The 27,008-nt window shown below is 41.2% G+C and overlaps 3 protein-coding genes and 1 long non-coding RNA gene across 5 annotated transcripts in view; 2 read left to right on the top strand and 2 right to left on the bottom strand.

Annotated features, from left to right (window-relative positions):
• Window positions 1-707: 707 nt before the first annotated feature.
• Window positions 708-3,073, bottom strand: LOC120731708. The gene is made up of 2 exons (XR_005695409.1): window positions 2,957-3,073; window positions 708-2,644 (listed from the first exon to the last, which is right to left on the bottom strand). It is a non-coding gene; the product is annotated as an uncharacterized LOC120731708 (long non-coding RNA).
• A 155-nt stretch (window positions 3,074-3,228) lies between these two features.
• LOC120731706 (class E basic helix-loop-helix protein 40-like) lies at window positions 3,229-6,286 on the top strand. The gene is made up of 5 exons (XM_040028844.1): window positions 3,229-3,621; window positions 3,771-3,834; window positions 4,088-4,195; window positions 4,550-4,673; window positions 4,865-6,286. Exons 1-5 carry the CDS (start codon window positions 3,551-3,553, stop codon window positions 5,776-5,778), a joined length of 1,281 nt encoding a protein of 426 aa, XP_039884778.1. The 5' UTR covers window positions 3,229-3,550; the 3' UTR covers window positions 5,779-6,286.
• Window positions 6,287-9,124: 2,838 nt separating this feature from the next.
• ttll3 (tubulin tyrosine ligase-like family, member 3) lies at window positions 9,125-16,921 on the bottom strand. The gene is made up of 13 exons (XM_040028841.1): window positions 15,853-16,921; window positions 15,149-15,186; window positions 14,960-15,078; window positions 14,702-14,870; window positions 14,441-14,496; window positions 14,211-14,339; window positions 14,018-14,132; window positions 13,756-13,872; window positions 13,471-13,651; window positions 12,231-12,379; window positions 10,837-11,080; window positions 10,289-10,724; window positions 9,125-10,180 (listed from the first exon to the last, which is right to left on the bottom strand). Exons 2-13 carry the CDS (start codon window positions 15,153-15,155, stop codon window positions 9,407-9,409), a joined length of 2,496 nt encoding a protein of 831 aa, XP_039884775.1. The 5' UTR covers window positions 15,156-15,186; window positions 15,853-16,921; the 3' UTR covers window positions 9,125-9,406.
• A 512-nt stretch (window positions 16,922-17,433) lies between these two features.
• Window positions 17,434-27,008, top strand: part of slc4a8 (solute carrier family 4 member 8) — a 30,010-nt gene continuing 20,435 nt past the window's right edge. The window contains exons 1-2 of one of the 2 annotated variants that reach the window (XM_040028839.1): window positions 17,434-17,694; window positions 17,727-17,818. In XM_040028839.1, coding sequence (XP_039884773.1) covers window positions 17,774-17,818 — 45 coding nt within the window. In that variant the 5' untranslated portion in view covers window positions 17,434-17,694; window positions 17,727-17,773. Of the gene's footprint in view, window positions 17,819-27,008 lie in introns of both variants that reach the window. The other variant, XM_040028838.1, reaches the window with a different exon arrangement.

Here is a 27,008-nt window from a genome sequence, read left to right as displayed (position 1 = left end):
ACTGCAGTGAGCATGAAAAAAATGCAGCATGCAGAAGTCATAATCGGGAATTGCCGGCAGATTATCTCTTATCCGAAGTCCTCTAAAAATGAGGAAGTGCACTTCTTCGATTATCATACGGCATGGGGAAATGTCTGCGCGTACATGGGTTGCACTTTTGTAAGCTTCATTTGATCTTTTTGTATTTCATCCTTCCGCAGGCAGAATATTTATAGAGTTTAACATTTGTGTAGCTTCCTGTATTTGCATTGAACATTGAAATTGAACAGTACTGCCCAAAAGTAATGCGCCACCCTTAATTTCTTTATATTTTGTTAGGAAAATGAGAATGGTTACAGCTATTTATAGCAGAAAACGCACACAGAAATGCAGTTTCTGAGGCAAAAACATAGTTTGTACAATCCTAACAAGTTTGCAAGTCAATATCTGGTATGAACACCTTTATTTTCAACTCTCTTATACAAGCCTTAGTGGAATTTATTGAAGTAATCTTCAGGAATAGTTCTCCAGGCTTCTTGAAGGACATTCAAAGCTCTTCTTTGGATGTTGGCTGAAACTCTGATGGTGCTTTTTTGTTGTTGTTGTTTTAGGCCTAGCACTTCTTCTTTTGCCCTTCACTTGTCCAGTTTCTTCAAATTTCTGTGTAATAGCTCTTGGGGATCATCCTGTTGGTGCTTTACAAACTGTTATCTGTGGTATTTTTTATCAATTCAACTTTAAACTTGAAGAAATTGCAACAAATTAACTGTTTGGGGGTTTTTTTTGGATGCACTGCTCATAACACTGTGCATAAAAATACAATTTAAAATCGGTTTCTTTCTATGCTGTTTGTTGTGTGAAGATGCAACACTGGTTCATGTCTTGCATTAGTGCCTTTACGCATGAATGATCAATAGGTCAGTCTTAAGTTTCTTACAAATGTCTCTTAAAATGGTCAGGTATAAGGAGTGGACTGAAAAGGAGTGGAAAAGCAGCCAATGTCCAAATCAAAAAAATTCCAAAGACCTCCAGAAAGCCTGGAAAACTATTGCTCATGACCACTTTTAATAAATTACAAGAAAGACAGGCTGTTGGATTAAAATATAACGAAATGAGGGGTGAGAGTCAAGACCTTTGCACAGTGATAAGTAAGGTTTCTAAATATATGCTTCAGATTAAGAGAGTGTTCGTCTCTATTTGTCATCTATATATTGTCGCCTAAAAAGCTGTTGAAATAGCCTTTGACATTCTCTCAGTGGTTTCACAGTATCACATAAAAAACAATATTTTTGTTACCTAAAGCTAAAACATTTGTAAGAAAAAGAAAAGGCTTCTTTACATAAAAAAAAAACAAAAAAAAACAGGATGTACTTGTGTTACGTGTCCCCAGACTGCCTTCAGGGTGCTTTCCATCGTTATGGTTATTTATAAAAGATTGGGATGTGACCGGGATTATGGTTGTTTTCCAATTACTGAGCCCCACTTTATTCACCAAACTCTAGGAACAGTTTCTAGGAACAGTTGATAAAATCACAGGACGAGAGATTCTGGAGGGTTTTAGTGGAAATACAGACTGTTACCAGTTACTGTGAAGGATCCTGATTATCTGAAACAATGAAACGTCTGTTTACACCGGATTCTTTTAAAATTAGTGTCATTTAAGTGAAACTTTCAGAGCTAATGCCTTCTGATGTTATGAATGCATGTTTGATATCTGCAACTTTCTTTTTCTTTTGCTAGATAAGACCGATCGAAAAGATTGCTTTTAGCAGCAAAGCAGGGAGACAAAATGAGCTCTTAAACACAGTAATCATTTTTAGTTTTGTTTTGTTTTTTTGTCAGAAGGAGTAAAACAACTGATGAAAATGCAAGAAGCTTCATAATGTAAAAAAACCCACAAAAACGTGCACGACTTCATCTGATTCTCCATAGATTTTACTAAATGTGCTGCTGCTGTGTTAAAAAGGTGTGAAAACTGGGAAAACCATAAACCTCTTTCACAGTGGTTTCATAATGTGCCTTGAATTTAAAGTGTTGTTAACTACGAGATGAACAATTTATGATTTTCATGTCTTGTATGTTGCTGAGTGACCGCTAAATGCCACTGCTGTCGTTCCTGCTTTCGTCTGACATGTGACACCTACTGAATGTTGGTGTGTTCTCATATTTCCGTTCATTAAGCTGCAGCTGACCCCTATTATTCCTATTAAATATGGAAATACCCTTGTGTATTAAGTTTGTTAGGATCATCATCAAACCTCATTTTATGAGCTATTCTTGCGTGAGAGAGAAAAAAAAGTACCTTACTGCTTATTTCAACATTACATGAGAGTTCTAGGGGATATTTTTAGTAAATGCAAAAATATGAGCAAAATCCTGCAACGTAAACGTCGTCACACCAGTCCTTGTATACCATTTCATTTTGCTGCGAGAAATGCAATCAATGAAGAAGCACGTTTTAAAAGTGTGCCTGCAGCCTGCAGCGGACAGGTGCAGCCGCCGTGTGCCTGGATGAGCTGGATGTGCCCCGCGCGCGCTCAGCAGGATCCAGTGGCCATGAGGAGATCAACGTGACAGACGGCACCGCCTCATGACAGTAAACACGGACTCCACACAGCCGTCCACGCACAGGTGCACGTGGTTCTCCCACCGTGACCGAGCCGTTCTGCAAACAGACCAATAGACGAGACAATTTCATCTTTCCTCTTCTACAGATTCAATAAGTTGTTTGTCTCCATGAGATTAATGATTAATAAAGTGAACTTTTGTCCTTTAGTGCAGAGCTCGTGACGTTTGAAAAGCCCCTTAAATTGTTTTTATTGCCCTTGAAGAAATATTCCGATATTTTTTGCTATTTTGCAGTCGTTACGTGAGATTGTGTGCCTTTAACTGCTCGATTTACTCTTTTAATTTTATTGTGTTCCTTTTTAAAAAAACAAAACAAACAAACAAGAAAAAACCGTAGTAGGTACCACACCTACTCGCCTCGCGAGGTTCGGGTTTGTTGAACTCCTGCGATGGTTCACTGCCAGCACGTTCCCCGGCGCACAGCCTTGTTTCCATACACTTCAGCATGGTGGTACACGGGATCGGTCATGCCCCGCCCTGTGCTCTGACGTCATTCGCCGTCCGCCCACTGAGGCGCCTCATCTGTAGGGAGTGGGCAGTCCTTTCGCCGAGGATACAGCGCCGTTTAACACGTGAGCCTCATGTGACAGAGGTAGATCAGTCTGAGCGGAGAGTCAGAGGGTTTATTTAACTCGTCGTTCTGTCCTCCCCCACTTTCCCAGCGCGCCACCAAGGCTTGACTTCCTCACCGCTGCGGGACCACGGCGTGGAGATCGCAGGAACTAACTTTACAGCGTTTTGTTTTTTAAAAAATGACAGATTATTAAACAGTTTTAACCTTTTTTGACGCATTCTGCGCATTTTTCGTTGCATTTTATCATTTCCTTTTTTATTTACAAATTGCTTTGCAAGTGCTGATAGAGCGCGTAAATAAATGCGTATTTATTTCTGAGTGCTTTTGGAAGAGTACCTCGGTTTTGACAGCAAAATTGGAATACAAAGAATGGAGCGAATTCCAAGCGCGCAACCACCCCCTCTGTCCAAACATCAGGCTGAACTGTCAGACGTGCAGGGGTAAGTTATACTTTGGAGATGTAGCTTTCCCAGACTGTGTCGCCCCCTTTTTAACCTCCAACTAAAATGCACCTAATGTATAATTTTGTGCACTTTACCGTCACAATGACCTGATTCCTTACTCGTGCGCTCTTTTTGTGTTTCTTTAGGATGGATTTCCCAATGTATGTTTATAAACCCAGGCGGGGAATGAAGCGAGGAGAAGAGAGCAAGGTCCGTTCTACGTGTGTGTGTTCGTGTTTGTGGTTGTTTATTGCCAATTGGTAAAGTTAAGTAATAACCATAGAGCTCAAACATCCAGGAATTAGATTAGGAGTTGGTCTATAGTCCCATAAATGGTTGACCTAGTTTCTACTATGACATAACTCCTGGATTCCTCCCTATCGGTGTATCTGCCTCTGGTCATGGAGAACTGTGTGCTCTCGTTTCACTTAAATTTACGCAACATTTCTGTTTATTCTCTTAGGAAACCTACAAGCTGCCTCACAGACTTATTGAGAAGAAAAGACGTGACCGGATAAACGAATGCATCGCCCAGTTAAAAGATCTATTACCCGAGCACCTGAAACTAACTGTAAGTTCATAGTGTAGGTGGGAGGGTTAATGGGATTGGCTGTATTGAGCGGCACGCACCATCTAGTGGCTGTTTAGTGCTATCACATCTTTGTTGAGTGCGTCAGCAGCTCATGCCGATGACGGCTCACGTTAAAGAGAATGTGCTGCTGTTAGATTTTGTTGTTTCGAGTGTATATTTAAAAAAGTTGCATTCAGTGTTGATTTCCTTAATGCAAATGAAATTTCCATAAATTTGTGTAAATTATTTCAGAGTAATCACATATGGTGATGTGTACATGTGTAGTAGAGCTTGGTTTCTGCATGTTATATAAGAGGTGAGGATATGCTGACTGTGTGCGTGTCTCTCCATTAGACTCTGGGCCATCTGGAGAAGGCTGTGGTTTTAGAGCTTACGCTCAAGCACGTGAAAGCCCTCACCTCTCTTCTTGAGCAGCAGCAGCAGAAGATCCTCGCTCTTCAGAACGGCATGCAAATTGGTGAGCTGCAGATCATTTTTGCACACGCACAAACACATGAGGAGGAACTGGATGGGTTTGTTAGACAGAATGCAAATAACGCAGATGAATGCAGAATTGCACCACTGAAAGTAACTTCACTTACAGCTGTTTACAAAAGGTCACAGTCTATATTAGATTTCTGAGTGTGTTGTTTCCTTATGTGTTTATAGAGCAGCCTCCCATCAGCCAGGAGAAGTCAGAGGAGATGTTCTGCTCTGGCTTCCACATGTGTGCCAAGGAAATTCTCCAGTATCTTGCTAATCACAAGACTGACGGAGACTTCACCCCATCCCACGTCATCAGCCACATTCACAAGTTAGCTGTAGAGGTGCTGCACAGTCCAGCCCGACCCCACACCCCTCTTAGCCCTCAACCGGAGGAAATCCCTGCCTACCAACCTCATAAAGAAATGTCTCCCAGCTTAGCCCCTAAGCCCAGCGAGGGCTACGGGAGGAACTGTGTGCCCGTCATCCAGCGGGTGTACGCTTCACCAAGCGGCGAGCAGAGCGGCAGTGATACAGACACAGACAGTGGCTACGGAGGAGAGCTGGAGAAAAATGAATCTGGGGCGCCGCAGGGACATCCAGATTATTACGTTCACGGGAGCCAGCAGAAGCGACTGCTGGCTGACAGGCAGAACTCCAGCATCAAGCAGGAGGATGACGAGCCACGCCACAAACGAGCCCGTGTGGAGTCGTCTGAGGATGAGCTGCTCTCAGGCGGAGAATCATCAACTTCTTCATCCTCTAGCGGATATGGAAGTTTCATGAGTGCATCCCCTAACCATCCACCCCCTCCTCCACATCCCCTCTGCATGCCTTTCTACCTCATTCCACCCTCTGCTGCAGCTTACCTACCAATGCTTGAGAAGTGCTGGTACCCTGGGGCCATGCCAATGCTCTACCCTGGCATGAGCAGCTCATCACCTACCATACCCAGTGAAAGGCCCGGCCCACCTCAGCTTGTGCTGTCTCCCCGGGGAGGTTCTCCAGCCCCAGCCATATCTCAGACCCCCATGGACTCTCCTGCTCTCCTTCAGGCACTCAAGCAAGTACCACCCCTCAACCTGGAAACCAAAGACTGAGAGATAAAGGCGAAAAGACTGCCCTGATATATTGCCCTGTTCTCAAAACATGACTGAGCTGTTCCATAATTCATAATCATTCATCTCCTCTTTTCCTCAGCCTGGAGGGTAAAGCATCAAATAAGAGGACTTGTAGAAATGATCAAGGAGAGAGAGAGAGGTGAGAGCAGCATCCTTCCACGCTGAGAGCAATGCAAAGCTCTGGTTGAATGTCAAATGCTCAGCGGTGTTCAGTGGTATATATGTATCATATAAACTGGATCTGCCCTGTGCACACATAAACACACATATGGTTGAATGTAAAGAAAGAAATGTTTTAGCTGCTGCTGTTAAAGTGTAAACACAGATGAACATTGACGCATCTCACTCGCGATTTTGTAATTTAGAACGTGTTGCACCAAATGTTAGCGATAATTTGCCACCCAAAGTTTGTCGCCTATGTCCTTTGCTCACCATTATGATTACTGAGATGGAAAAAAAAAAGCCCTTTCAGCCATGACCGGCACCATAAAATACAAGGATTCCCTCAAATGTGTACAGACAGCGAGGGTACACCACATGGTAGATGAAGGAAAAGGCCGCCGCATGGCCACGCTGAATGAGAGAAGTGTCGTTTATGATTTAAACAGACGCCTAAGATGGATTTTTCTGTAATTATTGTTCATAGATTTATTGTACATTTCTATTTTTGATACCTTCTCGCACTCTGCCTGCCCCGAGAGGTATACGAGGAGGGCAGAGTGTGGACAATGTACGTCGTGTACTCAGAAACTGTGTACATACTGTAGCACTGTGCTGGACCTGGTCTGCATACTCGACATCTGTTTCTGCTCAAGTCAAACCCGGTGTTTGTGCTTGCTGTTGCCTTTTACTTGTGAAAAGCTGATAAATCTCAGAAGTTAATTCTCTGTACTATGTATGAATCTTGGAGACAAAGGAGCAAGGAAGTGAATGTAAACGTTTTAACCAGAAGACTAGTTTTCTATAGAAAGAGGTACTTGAGATTTTATATTTTGGGACCTACATGAAAGATGTTTGATGTAAATATTTTGTCTATAATTGTTGATATACATGATATAAGTGTATTAATAAAGTATTTTTTTTCCCGTGGAAACTTGTTCTGACCGTATATGTACGAAAGAGAGTGAGAATGTGTGTGAAAACAAATAAATACTTTTTAGAGGTTTTACAGCACCACAGCATTCACGTCACAGGGAACACTTATGTAATGGCAGATCTGTGGCATGGCTCTCCTGCTGGTTAACCGTCTGTGGCCTCAAATGCAAAAACACAAGTAAACACACGAGTATAAACAGCTACAGTAAATCATCTGAGGCAACAGTCAGAATACATATGCATCTTGTCTCTATGGCCGTATGAGACGATAGTAAATACCATTATTCCAGATTTGTGACACATCTCTCTGTATTTAGTTTCCCTGCAGAGAGCTTTACCTCCTGGAGACATGCAAAACATGTAGCTGTATAATTTACAAAAAATGCTACCACTACCTCCTGTGTTGTGCAATCACATTTTTCATCTATGCGATAGCACCTCCAATTATAGGTTTATCTCAGTGCAGTTCAACATAAGTTCATAAGCCAGTCACAACATCTTTGTCTTCCCACCTACACATTTTTTTCCAGTGCCCTTTTTTTTCGGAGCTTAGGCATTCTGTTGCTGGTTTGTTTATATAATCTACAGTTTGAGATTACGACCAGCCACCTAAATGTCATTTATATCTTTCAAACTAGTTTCCTTGAAGCTGATTTCCATTTATTTGTTTCAGGAGGAGTTGCATGTTGTATTGATGTCACGAGTTTGCAAGCAAAACCATTATACATGTACTCACCACCCACTTTGTTATATACACCTTGCTAGTGCCAAGTTGAGCCCTTTTTACCTTCAGAGATGCCTTAATTCTTCTTGGCATAGATTCAACAAGGTGCTGGAAATATTCCTAAGCATTTCCCATCTATACTGATATGATAACATCACACATGATGTGAATCTCCTGTTCCAGCACATCCCAAAGGTGCTCTATTGGAATGAGATCTGGAGACTGTGGAGGCCAGTTGAGTACAGTGAACTCATTGTCATGTTCAAGCAATCAGTTTGAGATGATCTTGTCTCTGTGACATGACCTGTAATCCCCCTGATGGAGTCATCAGAAGATGAGTGCACTGTGGTCGTAAAGGGACGGACAAGGTCAGCAATAGTACTTTGGCCGTGGCGTTTAAATGATGCTCAGTTGGTGCTAAGAGCCCAAAGTGTGCCAAGTAAATAACCCCCACACCATTACAACACCATCACCACACACATATATTGATATAAGGCAGGATAGATCCATGCTTTCATGTTTTTTACACCAAAGTCTGACCAGCGAATGTTTTTCTAGTCTCATCTTATCCAATTTTGATTACCAAGAACTAATTCCAGTGTGGCCATCTGCTGGAAAGACTATCTGCTTTAAGGTTTGTGTTGTGCTTTCATAGATGCACTTTAGCATAGCTTGGTTGTAACAAGTGCTTATTTGAATTACTGTTGCCTTCTGATCAGCTCGAAGCATTCTGGCCATTCTACTCTGCAATTAAGAAGAAATTTTCATCCAGAGAGCTGCTGCTCTCTAGAAATTCTCTCTTTTTCTCTGTAAACCCTAGAGACTTTTATGTGGGAAAATCCCAGCAGATCAGCAGTTTTCGAAATACTCAGATCAGCCTGTCAGTCACCAGCTATCATGCCACCTTCAAAGTCACTTTAAATCATCCTTAAATCTGATGCATGCTTTGAACTTCAGCAGGTCATTTTTACCATGTCTATATGTCTAATGAACCGAGCTGCTGCCACATACATGAATAATTGCATGTAGGAGCACTGAACATGGCTGCTGGTACCAGTCGAGTATTGTTGCTGACTATGTCAATCCCTTTAAGACCACAGTGTACCCATCTTATGATGGCTGCTTCCAGCAGGATAACAAATTAGTGGATAAGATGAATACCACGTTTTCTCAAGTCATATTCGACTGTCCCTCTCTCGTTGTTTCCTGTCTGTAGTTAAAAAATTATGACAAAGCATATGAAAAAAACTTTTGTTGAGCTGTGTGTTAAATAACATATGTGGGTAAAATAATAAATCTAGTTAACAACAGTTTACATGAATTTGATTAAAGCTGTGGCAGTCAAGTGTGTTACTGTCTGAATGTTTTGAGAAAATGATTGTAATCAGTAGAGTAAGAATTCTTCTTCTTGGGGCATAAAGACCCATATCACTTTATAAAAAAAATAACTTTCCAAGTTGTTTTTACATTTTAATTTTATTTTTATAAAAAAAAACACTGAAACACTCAATTAAATAGGTGTTGCTAAATGTACCAGTGTGTCTGTGGACCCAGAATGATTTTCTCTGGTTATTTCCTGTCATCACCAAACCTTAAACCTTTTTTTTTGATCATTGAAACTTTATTGCCACCTGGTGGGGAATTGAAATACCCACATCCTATAAAAAGGCCAAACTTTTGTACAGACATGCATATAGATAAACTAATAGATATTCTGCTAATTTGGCTTCAGCCCATTAAAATGTAAATTATGTTCAGCATTTCTGGCTGTGCTCCATCTCCATCAACTCAACGTCTTTTGTACTTATGTTCTTCTGTGAGCTCCCCTTTGTGTCTAGCTTTGACTTGCCTTTGAGAGTTTTGGCATAACTGATGCTTGTGGGTAGTCGGGTGAGATAAAAAGGCAGAATTATGACAAACGTTAGTTCCAGTCACAATATTTGGTTGCAACTGAAAGACCTGCAGGGTTGGAAAGGGACCCTGGAGTGACGGAAAGACCCTGGAGGAAATCTTATGTTGTGGCTCTGAACTTCGCTGGGAAAGGAAGGATTTGGACGTGTGTGATGCATGATGACGAATGGACTGATGTTTACCCTCTGATGTACAACACGCCGGGTCTAAGGAAAAGGATAGACTCCTTGGCACCAGGGTTGCCCCACTGACACGGCGACGTGATCCCAAACGCTGTGCTTTCTTCTGAGGTTCAGTGTGTACACTCACAGGCTGTTCACATGCCACGCTGCGGCAGGATTTGCGAACAGGGCAGGTGTTTTGACGTTCTGCTTTTCTATCGTGCTCCCTCTTTGGACATGTAGATGTCATCTGGCTCTTTTTCACTTGGTTCTCCATGCCTAAAAGGGGAAAATCAGCAACTGCATGTGGCTTCTGACTGAATTGTTTGTGTCTTGGCTCAGCCACAGCTTGAGATAACTGCTCTGGATGGACCTGATGAGGGAGAGGTGAGTTAGAGATAAAAGACTGTCTGTAATGTCTGGATCTCTTTATGGTCGCTCCTTCCACTAGCAGGTTCACTCCCAAATACTGAGGAACTTCAACTGCAGCCTGAAAATGTGATAAAGTAAAAACAAATCACAAAATTTTCCATGGCATTCATCGTTAAGTAGAAATACCCTGGAAATAAACAGCAATTGGCTTTGAAGCCAGTCCAACCTGTTTGTAAATAAGCTTGAAGCCTCCTGTGTAAGCGCTGGGATCAGTCCTCCAATCTAGCACAACCCTCAGCGTGTCGACTTGCACAGCAGGACAGAGCCGCGCAGTCACAGTGCTGGAGCAGGCCATAGTAGGGCTGGCATTGATCTCTAGAAGCCAAGGCCTCAGATCTCTGCCCAACATAAAATCAGCTCCATAAAGCTCAAAGCTTGCCTTGTGGGGCTCCACCAAATCCTGGGCTGTCTGTAGAGCATGGACAACTGCTTGCTGCATGCCTGGTATCACCACCGACTCCCACTCTGTCTCATGGCCCTCTCGCTGCAGAAAAGAGCGAAACTGTGAGCAGGACCACATATTATCCTCCGGCAGTCCTGGATGGCGGTTACGAGATGGCTGGAAGTGCTTCTGGATGGAGTTGTTGCACAGGTGGACTGAGCTGAGGAAAATGGTAGAAAATGGGAACATCCACAAAGTACTCTAGATAAAAGACACCGTAAAACTTAACTGTAACCTTCATTTTTGTCTTTTGTTTGAAAACTCTTACTGACCTGTCCAGAGTTTTTGTCGAGTAAGGCTGAGTGGAAAACCGCAGGTAGCACTCTTTGTAGAACCAGATAGTCAGAGGGTTCCAGTCAGTTACAAGGAACCACTGACGGAGGTCAAACTTTGTGCAGTGGACAAGCAGGGGGCGTTCCAAGTATTTTTGAACCACCCACTTACTCTCCTTTGTCAGTGCTCTGTCAGTGTCCACAAGTGCTAAAATCTCATCCAGGCGATTCATACACATAATGCCTAATGATGATGAGGGTGTGGGAGTGAAAAGAGAGATGAAAGCAGAGTTGATTAAAACACAAAATCAGAACTGCAATTTTGACAAACTATATGATTCAGCAGTGTTTAAGATGACCTCGTGAATCAAATCTGATGTTTGATGATGGAATCTCATATCTTTCCAGTCTTTTTAAAGTAATTTCACTATGCCAGCTTTCAGTCAATACCATGCCAAATTTCCCAGCATACATTCAAAGAATGGGTCATGTTAATTTCTTAACAACACACATAAAGTCAGTAATGAAATACAAAGTACTTCAAAAATAAAAAAGAAGGCTTGGCTTTACCACTGTTGTGCAGTGCAATAAAGGCCTCTTGTGTGCAGCCAGATGGAAGGAAATGCGACCAAGACCAACAATTCGAGCATGATCACAGACAGAAAACTGTTTGACAGCTCACCAAACAAAAATGATCCCTGGACAAAGTTGTCCTCTGAAATTTGTCAGAAAGTAATAAAAAATGACTTGCAAAGCACAATAAAAATAAGAAGAGCCCTCCAAAATGAACACCCATCTACTAAAGATAAATGAGAGTGACGGCAAAGTAGCTATACCTGCATATATAATTCCACTTAGGCCAGACTACAAATCATATCTTTGTTGAGATGAAAACAGTGGTGTTTAAAAACTTATGTGAGTCTTGAAATAAAAACAGTGAAAGGAGGAAAAAAAGAGTGTGACATCTTTCTTCTCTATGTATTAAAATTAGTAAAACAAAACCGAAAAAACAGGGATGTTAACAAAATATAGGGTTTTTTTCAAATGTTTTTAAGAGAAAGTTTGCACAGAAGACTTGATGCTATAATTTATGTTGTGCTACTGTAGTCTTGGCAGACTATATTGTTATGCACATATAATTTTTACGTATGTGCTGTGTTTTTTTTTCTATTTTGCTGTAATATAACTTCCCAAATAAAAAGGAAAATCTAAAAGAAAACATATTAATTATGTCCATTCATCAGTTGAATGTCTGAAAAACAAAACCAGGCTTGCTTTCTTCAATATTTTTCACAGCTTTTTACCTGTAAAAAAAAAAAAAAAAAAAAAGCAAGCTTGCTATGTAAGTATCATATTAACTATTACGAAGGTAAATTATCAGAAAAAAGCCTAACCTCTTCCTCTTGATTTGGCACCTGGTTTGATGATCCAGATGTTGTTTAATCCATCGGTGTCCAGCTGTGGGCAAACAGCCTGAAGTCTGGTTAACATATCCTGGCAACGCTCCACAAATACACTGCTGCCCCTGATCAGTTTGCCTTTACTGCATATAAACATGTTATTGTTAGAATTGCAAATACAGCATCATTTACAGTATTTGTAATTTTATAGTAGTGGTAGTTTTCTGAAGCCCTCTGTATTTTGAACATGTATAGCATGTCATTCTATATTTAACGCCAACCTTTACTTATTGACTTGACTAAGCCATTGCATGGGATGTACCACTGACAGGTACAAGTGGCACCTGACATAAATAAATCCTCCCAGCAGCTAGAAAAGGCCAGTTTAAAGGACAGCACAAGGGCTCTGATCATGGCGGCACAGGAAACACCAGATGGATGTATGCAGGAGTCTACCGCAGGCGACAGGACCCAGACTGATGCCCCAGAGACAGTCCAGCACATAGTAGCAGGATGTAAGAGGCAGGCCAGGACACCGTACGCTGGGAGGCACAACTAAGTGGAGGGAATAGTGTACAAGAGCATACAGAAGTTCCCAAGTCCTAATGAGAGACACCACCAAACGCGGTTGGAAACATCATGGCTAAGGTCTTGTGGGACTTCAAGTTCCAGACAGACAAGCAGCTGCTGGCCAATCAATCAGACTTGGTGGTGGTTTACAAAGAGCAGAAGACCATAGTTGTGATAGATGCGACAATCTCAGTGGTCAGTAACATCAGGAAGAAAGAGCACAAGATAATAGAAAAGTACAACTAGAGCGGATGTGGAAGCTAAAGTCCAAAGTGGTCCCAGTGGTAATGGGAGAACTGGGAGCTGTAAACCAATGTAAACTGTATGTAAGCTGTAAACTGGAAGATGGTCTCCAGCAGATTCCAGACACAACACCTGAGGTCCAGAAGAGTGCAGTGAGCTAAGATATTGCGCAGAACCCTCAAATTCCCAGGTCTCTGGTAGAAGACCCAAGATAAGAAACACGCACACGTCCCTTATGGGATCTTCTCCTGACTAATGAGAACTCCAATTTTGCTATTTCAGATACCTTTGAAAGTTGTTAGCAACCTAAATTGATTTTTATAAGCAGACTTCCACTGCCAGTAATGAAAATAAAACGAGTGTAACCCGATGACAATTTGTAGAAAAACCCTGGAAGCTCCCAGAAAATCTCTCAACTCACTGCACAACCATGTAGTAGTGTTTAAGAAACTCTGCCCATTGCGCTTCCTCCACCGAGGGCGGTATTTCTGCTGTTACATCAATGTCGCTGTGCTTTAGAACACTGAGAAACTCTTGACACACGTGTAAAGCTGTGTTAATAATTTCTGGACCAACAGATCGATGCTCCTCATTATCCAACTCTGCAGTGAGAGAGAGAGACAATATTGCACCGTTATACTCCCTCTTGTCCAAACTTTGCATCAAAAGCATTTTTATTTCTATGTGTGAGAAATTATTTCTAAACCTTCAGCGAGACTGTTCTTGGATTTTTGTTTGTCCCCCTCTGGTTCATCTCTTCTCCAAATACTTGTCTCAACCACATACTGCAGCAGACTGGTACATGCTGTTCTCCTGAAATCCTCTTTATGTTCATAAAAAAGAGAAAAACAGTCAGAGAAGCTATTGGATAGGGCATAAGTAAACTTAAAAATTCTTTGCACCTAAATTACACCTCATTTAGTCTTGTAGAACATCTTTTTTTCTGTTATATGTAATTTACAGCAGACCTATGAATGCATGCTTTTCATCCTCTGCTCCAAGCCTGTAGCATCTTGGGAAGAAAGTGTCTGGATCCGCTGTGTCAAACCACTGAAGGTTACGCAGATTCACACAAAGTCCCACCTGAAAACAAAAGAATTACACTGCAGGAAAAGAGCTAAATAAAATGTATGTGCCAGCTAATCATTAGAAACGTTTTACCTTTGTGGTAAATGTTCCAGCATTCGCATAGTGATTGGTCATCTGGTCGTGCCGCAAGGAGCGACAGTCTATGTTGTCCCGTCGTGTCGTCCAGTAGAAATACGTTGTTTCATTTCGAACAAGGCGAGACTACAAGAGTCACAACAAAGACACAAGTGAAAGTCCCTTTGGCTTTACACTGGGCAAGATATCTGTGTTAAGTTAGTGGGTACACCTAAAGCTTATCTTACCATGAGATCATACATGTCATCAAGGTTCTCCCCTTTCTCGCCTTCATCCGCTCTCTCTGTCACAAGATAAGAGGTGTGTGTATACATGCATGGTTACAGGTGTTTATAAAGGGGTCTGTGTTAGAGGCTAGCATCTATAATGCAGCATACGATTTCTTGTTTACCAACTAAAGGGAAATCCATCTAACTTGTGTTACAATTACTCTCTGTTAATTATTCCCACACTTAGAGGGGGGCAATCCTTTCTCTTTTTGGCCTTACCAGTAAAATAACTGCAGATCAGCCCATCATTACCATCCTCCTCCTCAACGCAGGGGTAAGTAGGTGATCTTTGGACGAGATGTGGCAAACGACGTTCAACCCACCCTCTGGCCCATAATGCAGCACGGATCACTGGATAGGGTCCCTGCACTGAAAACACTTTCCTTAACTGAGAATGACGGGAAGAGAAATGAAGAAAAAAATATGACACAATCAACTGTGGCATTACAATAAAAATCTGTTTTTACATATGATCACCTTCACAGCTTTGTCCACCAGCGTTTTAGCTGTTTTCAGCCTGTCTGGATTGATCACTGGCAGGCTAGGTACACTGGATCGTATCCTTCCCCCCACTGGAGCAACTGTGGATTGTAACACTGGAACAAACTCCAGATTTAAATATGAAGTACTAATTATGTTTTAACCAGCAGATGTACAATGACTTACCTGGCATTTGTCGCTGAGGTCTGTAGGTCTCTTTTCAACTGACCAATGCACAATGTGAAAGAGAAAGCAAAAATGCACCCAGTTGCACTATTTTTACATCATATTATCCACAGCAAAAACTCCAGTGTTAATTTAACACTCAACAGTGTTGTATTTAACACTCAGAGGTGTGGACCCATATAGACACTCTCCAGTGTTAATTTAACACTGGAGTTTTTGCTGTGTAGGATTTGAAATTATACAGATCTATGAATAGCAAGCTAATATAAGTAGATCCAAATTTATAGGGACATTATTCCAATATCCAAATATACCTTTTCACTGTAGACCTAAACATGCTGTTTAGGCTACTGGCTACTGTTTCCCCTCCAGCTGAAAAATAGAGGAGGCTTTACTATAAATAGTATGGCATGTGGTACCTAAATTTGTCTATGCAGCAGCTGAAGAAGGATGTAAATTGGGTTAATCAGGCATCTTAATCTGAACTGATTTAGGCTGTGATGACTGGCAGAGCTACGCGCAAGAAGGGCGCAGGTGCGCGCACACGAGTAGAAACATAAAACGAATACACCATGACCAGCCGTGGATTGATAAGCCAACTCTCCATAATTTAAATTAGCGATTAAAAAGGCATAACGAATATTTCTAAAATGAATCTCAAATAAAACCAGGTGTTATTTTACAGTGGACATGAATATACAAACCTCTGTTGTCACTTCCCCACTGAACTGGCGGCTCTATGCATGGGCTGTATCTGTATGTGTCCATAGACTTGCTCAGTCCGGCTTCCTTCATGCTGCCGCACACTGTTCCCATAACAACCGTGCATGCTCCCACAGACAGTTTATAGTTGCCCCAACAACAGTGTCCAGGAGAAACAGGACGCCACGCCGGTGGATGAAAAATCCACCACCTTGAGGCATGCCTTGAAGAAACTGGATCACTATCGGACACTATCAGTTGCAAACAGCGTGGCTTACAGGTGTATGCGACATGCACACGGACAATTAAGGCACTCATACATGATATGTGTGTGGAAATATCCCGTTGTAGTTGCACTTTGAATTCAGTGTGAATGGACAAAGTGGTTAAAGAGGGTCAGCTTGCCAAAATTCAATACAGTGCTCTGCAACGTGACTGGTAGGCAAGAGTTCATGCCGAGGTCAATGATGGAAAAAACAAACAAACAAAAAATGTTGCTTTTATTGCCTGGTTAATTAAATCGTATCTCCTTATCTATCAGTAAAGATTAACATGTTGCGTAGTTGGAACCCATCTGTGTTACATCGTAAATAACTGCCTTCAATGGTAAATTATGTCATTTACTACGCATGGATCTTTCTTTGCGTAATGCATCAGCTTAACACACGATGGCATCCGAAGACTTCTGGTATATTCTGGATCAATCAGATTCTGAAGGTCTGTGTTCGTTCAAGCCGGTGCGCCAAGAAGGCAACACTAGCGTCTGTTACAGCTTAATATTATGTTACCAATCTGCGTATTTTGTAACCCTAAACCCGCAGTCACAAAGTTTAGTCCAGGTAGAGTGGTTTGCTACTGGACTACATGAAAACATTTATTCTACTGCATGAATTTCATTGTTAGGTTGGAAATTTTTACGCCTTTTCCTACAAATATCAGTCTCTTAAAATTAATTCAACTGGTAAAGATGAAGCTTTACCCAAATATGATTTCTAGACAGGATGAAATGCATCTGAAATGACAGTTAACCGTTTTTAACAGCTTTGTAATTGAAAAAGAGGAACACATGAGTGAACGACTTTTTTGCATATATGCATGTTATATTTTCGTAAATGGTACGTACATTTATGCATATATGATACAGCAGCCTTCACGTGATATGCCAGACTTTTAACCTGCATGTTTTTGGTTTTGTTTTTTGTGGATTTCAGTATTTCAGACCACTTACTAGCATTAATAAGATCTGCGTCGTTGTCCCATTAAAACATACCAGCTTCACATTTAGTTTGGTGGGATCTGCGCTACAGTAAGTAAATAAAGTTTATTAATTAAACGTTTTTCACAGACAGAAAGCTAACATACGCACAATAAACAGGAGAAGCACCAATGAACTTTAAACAAGATAAATACTGTTAGTATAAATTATTGTGTAGGTTGAGTTATTTGTCATATTAAGATTATGCAGTCGTTTTAGACGGAATTGAACCTTTTGCTGTACACAGTAGTCGCACAACCGGAAACTGCTGGAAAGAACACTGTAAAGAAGCTCCGTAGGCTCATAATAGTCTTGGCTTCAACGTGTTGGTAGCAGCAATGCGTCGCAGCTCGTTGCTTACCTCTGCGCTCTGATTGGATGAGGCTGCAGTGATGCTCTCTGCATCCTGCTTTCACACAGCTACAGCAGGAGGGAGGGGAGCTCGAAGCGCGACTGGGAAATCATCTCAACACAGGAGCAAAATAACAATTTTCTTCGCTTTAGTCCTTTGAGATAGATGTAAACACTTAATATGGCCGCAGAAACAAAAGGAGCTGATGTAGCCCATTCGTGACTGTTCACTCAAAACGTCCGAAAACAGCGCAAAGCGGCTCAGTGAAAGTCTTACTTTACACTCCGTGAAGGTAAAGCAGGATAACCAGGAGACCATGAGCGCGCAAGTCAACGACCCCGAGAGTATACTGTGCTACCAGGTAAAGTGGTCTTTTACTGTGTGCTGCATTGCTTTGACACTGTGGGCTGGCACTGAGCAGGGTGCACACAACCTCGGACAACTGTAGTCCCATGCTTCGAGATTCTCTCAAACTCAAAGATTGAGAGCACTCTGGAAGGTTTATAATATTCTTTTTATTTCGTTATTCTACCTAAACATTTTAATGGTTAAGAGACCTCAGTAAAACATTTTGTATGGTGTTAAGGTGTGTTTCCTGCCCTACAGGATGATGCTGTAATCGGGGGATGTTGTTGATGTTGTTCTGAGTTGCGAACACGTGCACTGATTCCGGAGAGCATTGAAATGCGCAGAGGGGTCGTAGCTCCTGGGACTAACGCACAAGAATACATGAAGGATTGCGTTCTGGAAATGCCGTGGACACGGTGCTGTGAGAGTGCAGCAGATTATTGATTAGATATTTTCCTCCGGCCCAACACAGCGCTCATTAAAAACTGCTGGTCCGAACGACGCGTGTGCACGAGGCAGAATAAAAGGAAGAGAGTGTGGTGGATTTTCTGCTGACTTTTAGTTAAACGGCGTGTTATTTCTGCTTAGTTACCCTCAAATGACCTTGACGCCATTCTCACATGGTGTTCTATAAAGAGCCGAGGGTCTGTTTCCATACAGGCAGAAGGGGGACAGCTTGTGGGAAAGCTGTGGTTTGAAGGGGAAATTGTCTTGATCCAGTGTCCTGCTGATGTGCATGTGTCATGTCCTCTAACAGAATCTCGTTAGCAGTATGGATAAGAAAGCCAGTGAGCACACCAGGCTTCATTCAAACTGACAATCGTTAACATTTGAACAGACTGATTATAACCACCCTGGCATGCAGTTGGGCAGCTTAATGGACTTGATGCAGCCTGCCCTAACAGTCATGTCACCCTTTTGATTCCTAGCATCCTGTCTGGGCCAGAGACAGATGGAGTAAGACCAGAGGTGAGCTGGGAAGTCTCTGACATGATTAGCCAGCTTTCAGTAAGGGAGAGGAAATGGCCAGAAGCTCTTCAAATATTAGCGTTATGTAAGCTTGTGTTAAAATCTGTATAATTGTCTCTCCACCATGTCTGTGATGTGTTGTGGACCTTTGCGTTTCATAGCACCTGCAACCTGTTGATTTCTTACACGGTGCTGCTGATGGGGCTCAGGTGGTGGGAAAAGAGAGGTAATTTCTTTTAGGAAAATGCAAAATGTAAAAATGGATAACAGCAGTAAGGCTGGGAATAGAACAGTTTCACTTAGATATATCTGCACGATTCAAAGATACGTTGATGAAGGGTTAATTATTACATTATTAATAATAACAATTAATGTAATAATTAAGAATTATTAATGTTTCCTTGGCATAAAAGGCGAATAATGTCAGCTTCCACGTTTAATCTATGATACTGCATTATATATATATATTTTTTTTAGAGGTTTGTTAATTTTTTTTTTTAATATTTGGTTTAGATACAAAGTAACTACATATACAACTACTGGAAAAAGTACAAATCAGTTGAAGCTGAAGTGCAACCATGGAAGAATATGGATATAGGACTGGACAAACAGATGTTGTTGTATCAAGCAAATTGTCAGTTTTATATATATATGTCTTTCTCCAAGTACTAAACAGGCGAGGTAATGTCACGCTTGGGAAATAATTATTGTGTAAATGTTAGCAGATACTCTTTACTGATTGCATAAATTGACTTTTTAGTCCATTCGCCCCATGCAGCCAAATTTGATCTCACAACTAGCACAACCTTTGCATAGAACAAACAGCAACTTGAACTTAATTAATAAACTACTATGTTTTAAGAAAAATAAGTGAAATTTCACAAAATGTCCACATTCAGCCAGTGTGCTGCCATTGCAAAGAACTCTAAGGTCCAAAATGAGTGAAATGCATCATGACAGCTACTCCGGTTAACTGTCACCGGGATGTTGGTCAAAAGCTTCTAATTGTCTTTTTCAACAAAAGATTGTAAAGCTGACAATGACTCAGACCTCCATCTTTGCAAAGCCCTTTGAGGACTGGATTAAATCTTTTGGCAGGGTGGTTTTGGTCCATGGGCTGTATTTTGGACACCCTTAGTTTAACCACTGATAAAGTTTAGTCTTACTGTTACAAACTTGAGTGCTTCATTTTAGTAGGCACAGTGTAATTTTTTTAGTGCCATTCATGCACTGCGTATGCAGTACCTGCAATAAAGGAAAGTATTGTATTGATTGAGGCGACTTAATTTTCCCTCACTACTTTCATTTATCTAACAGAAATGTAAATCAATAAATCCAAATACCAGCAAAAACAAGCCTACAGACACAGTCAAAACAAACTGCAATGACTTCCAGATCTCTAACTAAACCAACTAAACAGGTATTCATTTTCAAATGTTCACAGTATCACTCCCAGGCCTGCTACTATAAGTGATTTTCAGTTACAGTTAATAATTTAGTGCACTCCACATCGTGCATTTGTCTGCATTTTAAGCCCATCAAGCACAAAACTGTCACAGTTCCCAGTTTAGTCGCTTTACAGCAACTATTTGGCATCGGCCCCAAAGTTTCATTTTAATTAGTTTAGTGGTATAGAATCCATTTAGTGACCGTGACCAATAAGCCCCCATCTAATGAATGAATGTGTACTTTAAAGAGCAACATTCTAGTTTCCAGAAGTCTCCACGTTATGTGAAAACTGTACTAAAACTCTCATTTTTTAAGGCGCTCAATACATTATTATAGTAATGAGGCATGACCAGCACGTCCAATTATTGGCAGCCATTTAGTTTGAAAGAGCGTGTATAATCACAGATATGTGAAAAACTCTTCAAAAATTAGGAAATGGTGTAGAAGAGTCTTTGGGAATCATTTGGTCCTCTGGACTTTGGCACTAGTATTTATTTATTTTTCAATTTTTGGGCCAGATGACTGAGAATTAGTTAAAAACACAAAACTCAGTGCTCAGCCCGCTTTAGTGTTTGCTTTTGATTATTTAACCTTATTGTGTACTATATTGTAGAAGGTGTGATTTTTAATTACAGTATATATTACAGTCTTTTACCCACACAGCCATTTGAGCTGGCAGTAATCTTTCTAGAAGGAAAACAATTAGAGAGAGAGAGCTACAGGGAGGCTGAATTCAACATGTGGCATTGAATAAGGTGTGTATGAGTCATGCTACTCGTGGGCTGATACAGTCAAAACAGCCGTCCCTCTCATCCTACCTCCCCCAGCTATCTCTTTTCCTCTTTCACTCTCTCACCATTACCTCTTCCTCTCCACCATTCATGTTCATCCCCTCCTCTTAGTGAAGCGCTGTCACATGCGTCTGCACCAGATCTGTAATGTCACCGTGCTATGGACACGTTTAAATAACCTGGGGCTATGGCGCCAAGTGCCAATCCAGGCTCTCAGAAACAAAGCTCAGTCTGGAAGTGACAGACCCAGTTGTCTGAGTCAGGGTGTATATCCCTGCTGTCAATTCAGAGTGCTTGTGTGTGGGGAATAGCGCAGAGGGGTCAGCATTGAAAAGGGAGGTGGGGTGTTGTTGGAGTTTGAAGATAAAAATAGGAGACGCCAGAGAAACACAGTTAAGGAGGAGAAGGGAAATTTTGTCTCAAAAGATTTGCTGAAAAACTGTTTTGTTACAGAGCGTGAAATCAATGTTATGATTGGTCAAGTCAGGAATGAAATCTCAAAAGACTTGAAAGTTCAGGCTTATTTTTGCAACAATTTTTTTGCTCATACGCGCATCATTTTCCTGCCTCTTGTGTTTTCAAAGCTCTCCATCAAGAGCTCAAAGTCTTTACAGTAGCCAGCGAGCTCTGACTCCACTCACAGCTCCTTTGCAGTCCCGTTGGAGTCAGAGAGCATTTTAGTGCCAAGCATCGATTGCCCCGCTCAGCTAGGACACGGGGATTCAAATCATTGCTGCTCTACTTGTTCGGGACGAACAAGTAGTTTTTATCCTCTTTGATGCTTTTCGAGAACACCTTGTCAAATAATACTTATCTTAAAGATGACGTCCTGCATCACAGGCAGGTTTTATCAGCAGTCTAAGTAGGACATTCAACCCTGCTCTGGGAATCTGACATGTTTCTGGGACAGCCTGCTCGGCGTTTTCAGAGGTATCAAACTCACATTTCATTTTCATACTGAGACACTACACTGAGGTGTTTAAAGTCATCAGCAGGTGGATCTTTGAAATTGGCTAAGTGTAATACATAGAATCATTTGTTTGCATTCTAACAGTTTGTCATTAACTAGGTGAACAAAAATATTATTTCATACCTTTTTAATATTTAAAAAATTCAAAGGGCATAAAACATCAGATTAATTCCCTGGAAAAGGCGCTGTCTTTTTTTCTACGCGCAATTTTGCTTCTTAACATTACTGTCTCTTCACTGCACATCAACAAAAAGCTTCAGTAAAGTTAAAAAGACCATCCTTTAAAAAAGTTGCATTACTTTGGGAAAATCTGGAGGACAAATACCTCTGATGTCCCAAGAAAGCAAAACATAGCTAGAGTTTATTTATAAAGATACAGTGCAGTTAAGTTCTGATCTTTTCCAGCTTTGAATTCACATGATATTTGAATTAACACTATCACGTCTTTTTAGTCACAAAGCAGCTTCGGTGAGGGTCGACTGTTTCCGCCGAGATGCTGGTAAAGGACAGAACCTCAAGGACAGGCAGCCATTTTGGCAGTGAACTGATCCTGTGGTACAGTCGTGCTAATCTGTTGGGGAAATTATTGAGCCATAATCCCACCTCAGTACGGTGGCAGATGTTGAGCTTGAGGAAAAGAGTAAAGAAAGAGGTCCGGTTGCCAGGATATAAAAACAGGCAGAATCACACAAATGACTTGCTCTGTCAGTGGAAAATTACGCACACGTGCGTGCTTTGAGGGTCACAGATGTGCTCCCACAGAGGGAACAAACAAAACTTTGAGTTCCATGTGAGCCTTTAATTAGCTGAAGCATGTTACGTGACACAGGAGAGGTGAGTTGTGAATGACAGGGAACCATTAACCTGTTAAAAACACACACACTTGCATGAATTTGCCATTAAGGAAGTGCTGTTAGTCAACTGTGACCTAGATGACTGCGGGCTGCGAGTCACAAGCATAGACTGAGGAGAAAGAACATCATAATCATGGAACAGATAGATGGTTGTGTAATCTGATCTCGCCCACAGTGGCGACCTTTTATTTCTTTCATGTTGCATCTTTTCCTCTGTATAATGCAGCTTCACTCAGTCTGTAGTTGTAGTTATTGTTTTAGAGTTTACAGTCTGTGTGTCTGTGTGTGTGTGTGTGTGTGTGTGTGTAAATGGAAACAAACTAATTGATCTGATCTGATGGCCTGTCTGGGACAAAGAGCCTTTAGAGGCGTTCCTCTTTTGGAGTGTGTCTATATGTTTAGTAAAGCTGCAGTTCTAATGGAGCTGACTGCCTGCAGCCTGAGCCCAAACCTATAAACTGCATGAAACAACCAACACCTGCACAGCTGCAAAGATTACTGGGGCATTGTGTGTGAGAGAAAATCACAGCTACATGTGAATGCACACAGAGCTTTGAACAGTAGATTTGAATGACCTGGTTTGTATAGATGATATATCTTCCACATGTTCTTCTCGCTCTTATAAATGCAAACCCTAATTAAAAAATCATAAACAAAACTCTGTTTAAAATGTAAATAAAACAGAATGCAATGAACAGCAACATGTCCCAAGAAGTTAGGTCGACCAGTTATAGTTGGCTCAACAGCTGGTCTTTTCAGACATTCCCAGATGTTTACAGACTTAATGGAAGAGGGAATGCTGCACAGTGCTAAACATGGCCCAAAGTGTGTCCCAACTTTTATGTGATGCTACCAGTAAATTGAAAGTGGGCTTCCCAGTTCTTTTGTACATACGGTACTTCTGTTTGTAACAATCCAGTGTTTTCACTTTGGAGACTCAGTTTCTGTTTGACATTTTCTGTTTGACTTTGTTCTAGTCTTCAATTTGAATATTACCTTTGCTCAGGTTAGATTTTTATTCTGATTTAGTATTCATAGTTTTCTTTGTTTGGCCAGCCACCCTTCAGAGGAAGCTCATTTCCACTGCTTGTATCTTCAATCTAGTCCTTTCGGTCAATACCCAAATATCATGACCACAGGTGAGGTTAGGGATGTAGATGAACCTGTAAAGGGTCTGTTAATTCGAGAGCTTCACTTTTATGCTCATCTGTCTTCACCACTACGAACCGGTGCTGCTTCCGCATCACTGCAGTCACAATACCAATCCATCTGTCCATCTCCCCTCTCCCCTCACTCATTAACAAGACCCTGAGATACATAAACTCCTCCACTTAGGGCAGAAAGTCGTCCCTGACCCTGAGCGGGCACTCCAACCTTTTCCGGCTGAGGACCATGGTAGACTTGGAGGTGCTGATTCTCATCCCCGCTGCTTCACACTCGGCTGCGAACCGCTCCAATGCAAACTGCAGTTTTACTGATCAAGACAGTGTTCTGAAGCAAAAGTTGCATTACTATAAAATAAACCAACAAACCAACTGATGCAGCCTCGGCCCCTGTTTGTAAGTCCAGTTATTAGGAATAAAGACATAAATCTTTAAAAACAGATCACCAGTATCTACTTTTATTTTTTAAGATATATAAATCTAAAATAGCTAACTCTAGTTCAAAGAAAACAAAGAGGAACAGGATTAGAAGTGAACACAGTGACAGCTCAGGTTGAGAGAGGCAAGGCTGAGATGGTTTGGTCGTGTTTTGAGAAATTACAGTGAATACGCTGGACAAAGGATGTTGAATATGGAAGACCAGATAGTCTCATGGGTGTAGTGAAGGAGGACATGCAGTGGGTTGGTGTGACAGAGGAGGATGTTAGGGATAGAGGTAGATAATCCACTGTGGAGACCACCTAAGGGAGCAACCAAAAGGATAAAAAGCAGACATTACTCTGGAGTAAATAGTTTATTAGTCAAGTGTTATTTTCATGGCTCTGTAGTGTAGTGGTTTACACATTTGCTCAACAAGTGAAAGAGCCCCAGTTTGATTCTGGGAGGAGACACAAATCCCTTTGGGGTTGAGTCAGGAAGTGCATCCGGTGTAAAAAAAAAAAAAGTAGTAATCAAACATGTGGAGCTGCTCACAGTGGTGACCCCCTGTGAATAAGCTGACAGCGTTTTAGTCCTATTTTCATCAGCAGATGTATTGTTGTATGGCTGTCCTGCCTCAGAAGCATCTGTAGAATTAAATGAAACTTCAATGCACTTAGCTGCTACATGTAGCCCACATACACCTTGAGTCCCATTCAGTCTTTGGCCAAAGCCTGACTACCTAATTAGGTACCCTTAATCTTTGAAATAACAGAATTGGCTTGGGAATATGAAGTGCTCAGTCACCGAAGAAGAAAAAAGAAATCCCAAAGCACTGATATGGTAGAGAGGATGTGAAAGGAGGCAAGAAGGCAGCAGCAGGCCACCCATTGTGTTTCTTTTAAGCTCATTTGAAAGAGGCTGTTATAAAACATAACCGAAGTGTGTTGTGGATTTGAATTTTTGCTTATAATAGAGTAAGACATTCATCTGTCTGAACTGCATGTTAATTACTTTTTCCTTATCAGAATCTTATGTTAATATGCTTAGCTGTTCCATTTTTAGCAGCATGGAGAGGCTAAAGAAAGTGGAAGATTAAATACTGCTTTGGGACTTCAAGTTACAGACATACTTACAGCACTGTCTTGTTTTTAAATCACATTTCATAAGTGCAGCCAGAAACCATTGAGTTCTTGCAATAAAACATGCGTGGGGTTTTATCAGTTAAACCCTGTGAGAAATAAAAAGCTCTTGCTCCATAACACACAGTGATACACACAGGGTACTGGAGTGCAATAGATGTTTTGTGTCCTGACAGGCTTTATGTATCAGGATATATTTATCCAACTGTGGTCATAATTTTATACTATGATTTTTTTTCGTCCTTTGTTCAGATTCGACATTTTGTGCAAGCAAAAGGCCATCTCTCTGAAGTGCTCCTTTCATCAGGGCAATGATTTTAGGCGTGCCATCAAATCCACCCAGGGATGGTTCTAAAGAGAATAAATTGAGGGACTGCCCCAGTGAAAGCCAAAGTTTGAAACCCCGTTGAATTTCTGTTGGGAGACTTGAAATGGGCCGCACATGCAAGAAAACCCTGAAACAATTTGCAGTTGAGGGATTTTCTGGAATTTTAGCAAGTCATCATTCAGATATATTTTCAAATAGATGATTGAAAGAGCTAATCGTCCATATGTATTGTGTTCATGTGAATACTTTGTAGCATCGTCCAGGTTCTTGCTCTTATGTGTATGTCTGACAAATGTGAGTCAGTGGCTCTGCTGTAGACCAAGCTAATATTACAATCCAAAAGCCCTTCGGGAAGACATATTGCAACTATTGTTGCTGCTGTGGTCATTATGCAGCAATCCCAGCCACAGCAAAACATTGCTGACAGAGACACTGCAAGTCTTCAGTGTTTAGTTTTTCCCCTAAAAGGCAATGCAATGAATGGATTATCCAGATACTCTCAGCCATCATTCAGTATATGGTATGACAATTGTGTATTCCTCATGCACACCTGTTGAGACAAATGCTCACAAAACAGCTTTGCGATAAATTAGATTATCAGATGTTTTTAAAGCTGTTGATTAAAAATCTGTATTTTTTGTTCTACAGAATTCTGCATCCACCCACATGCAATCACAGTAGCATTGCCAGTATGTAAACACAATGCATACAGAGTTGGCAAAAGCATGCATAGTGTAAAAAGCAGATTATATATATCAGTGTCTGCATGTGTGTTTGTATTGTGCTGCTGGTAGGGATTTATGGCATCATGCATCCCTTCATCGATTTACATTTATTTATAGACTGGTGCAGTGCCCACTGTCACAGGCATATTGACGTCAGCAAAAGTAGACGTCACAGTGAGTGGAAGTTTTATTTCTGAGCTATGTTATCTGAACTACTGAAATAATAAATCATCACAGAGGAGTGTGACCACATCTGGGAGGTTGTTACCCCCGACATCGCCTAATTATAGGAAGATGACCCCAAATTGATCTAAATAACTTCAAACTTAACAAGGACAATATGTGATTGAAGTGCAGATGTTCATCGTTATTTCCAGGGGTTTACAAACGTTTAG

This window comes from Simochromis diagramma, unplaced genomic scaffold (assembly GCF_900408965.1).
Source record: "Simochromis diagramma unplaced genomic scaffold, fSimDia1.1 OVJJ01000483.1, whole genome shotgun sequence".
Lineage (NCBI taxonomy): Eukaryota > Metazoa > Chordata > Actinopteri > Cichliformes > Cichlidae > Simochromis > Simochromis diagramma.
The sequence above is the reverse complement of the archived record's forward strand: the minus strand, read 5'-3'. Positions and strand labels throughout refer to the sequence as shown.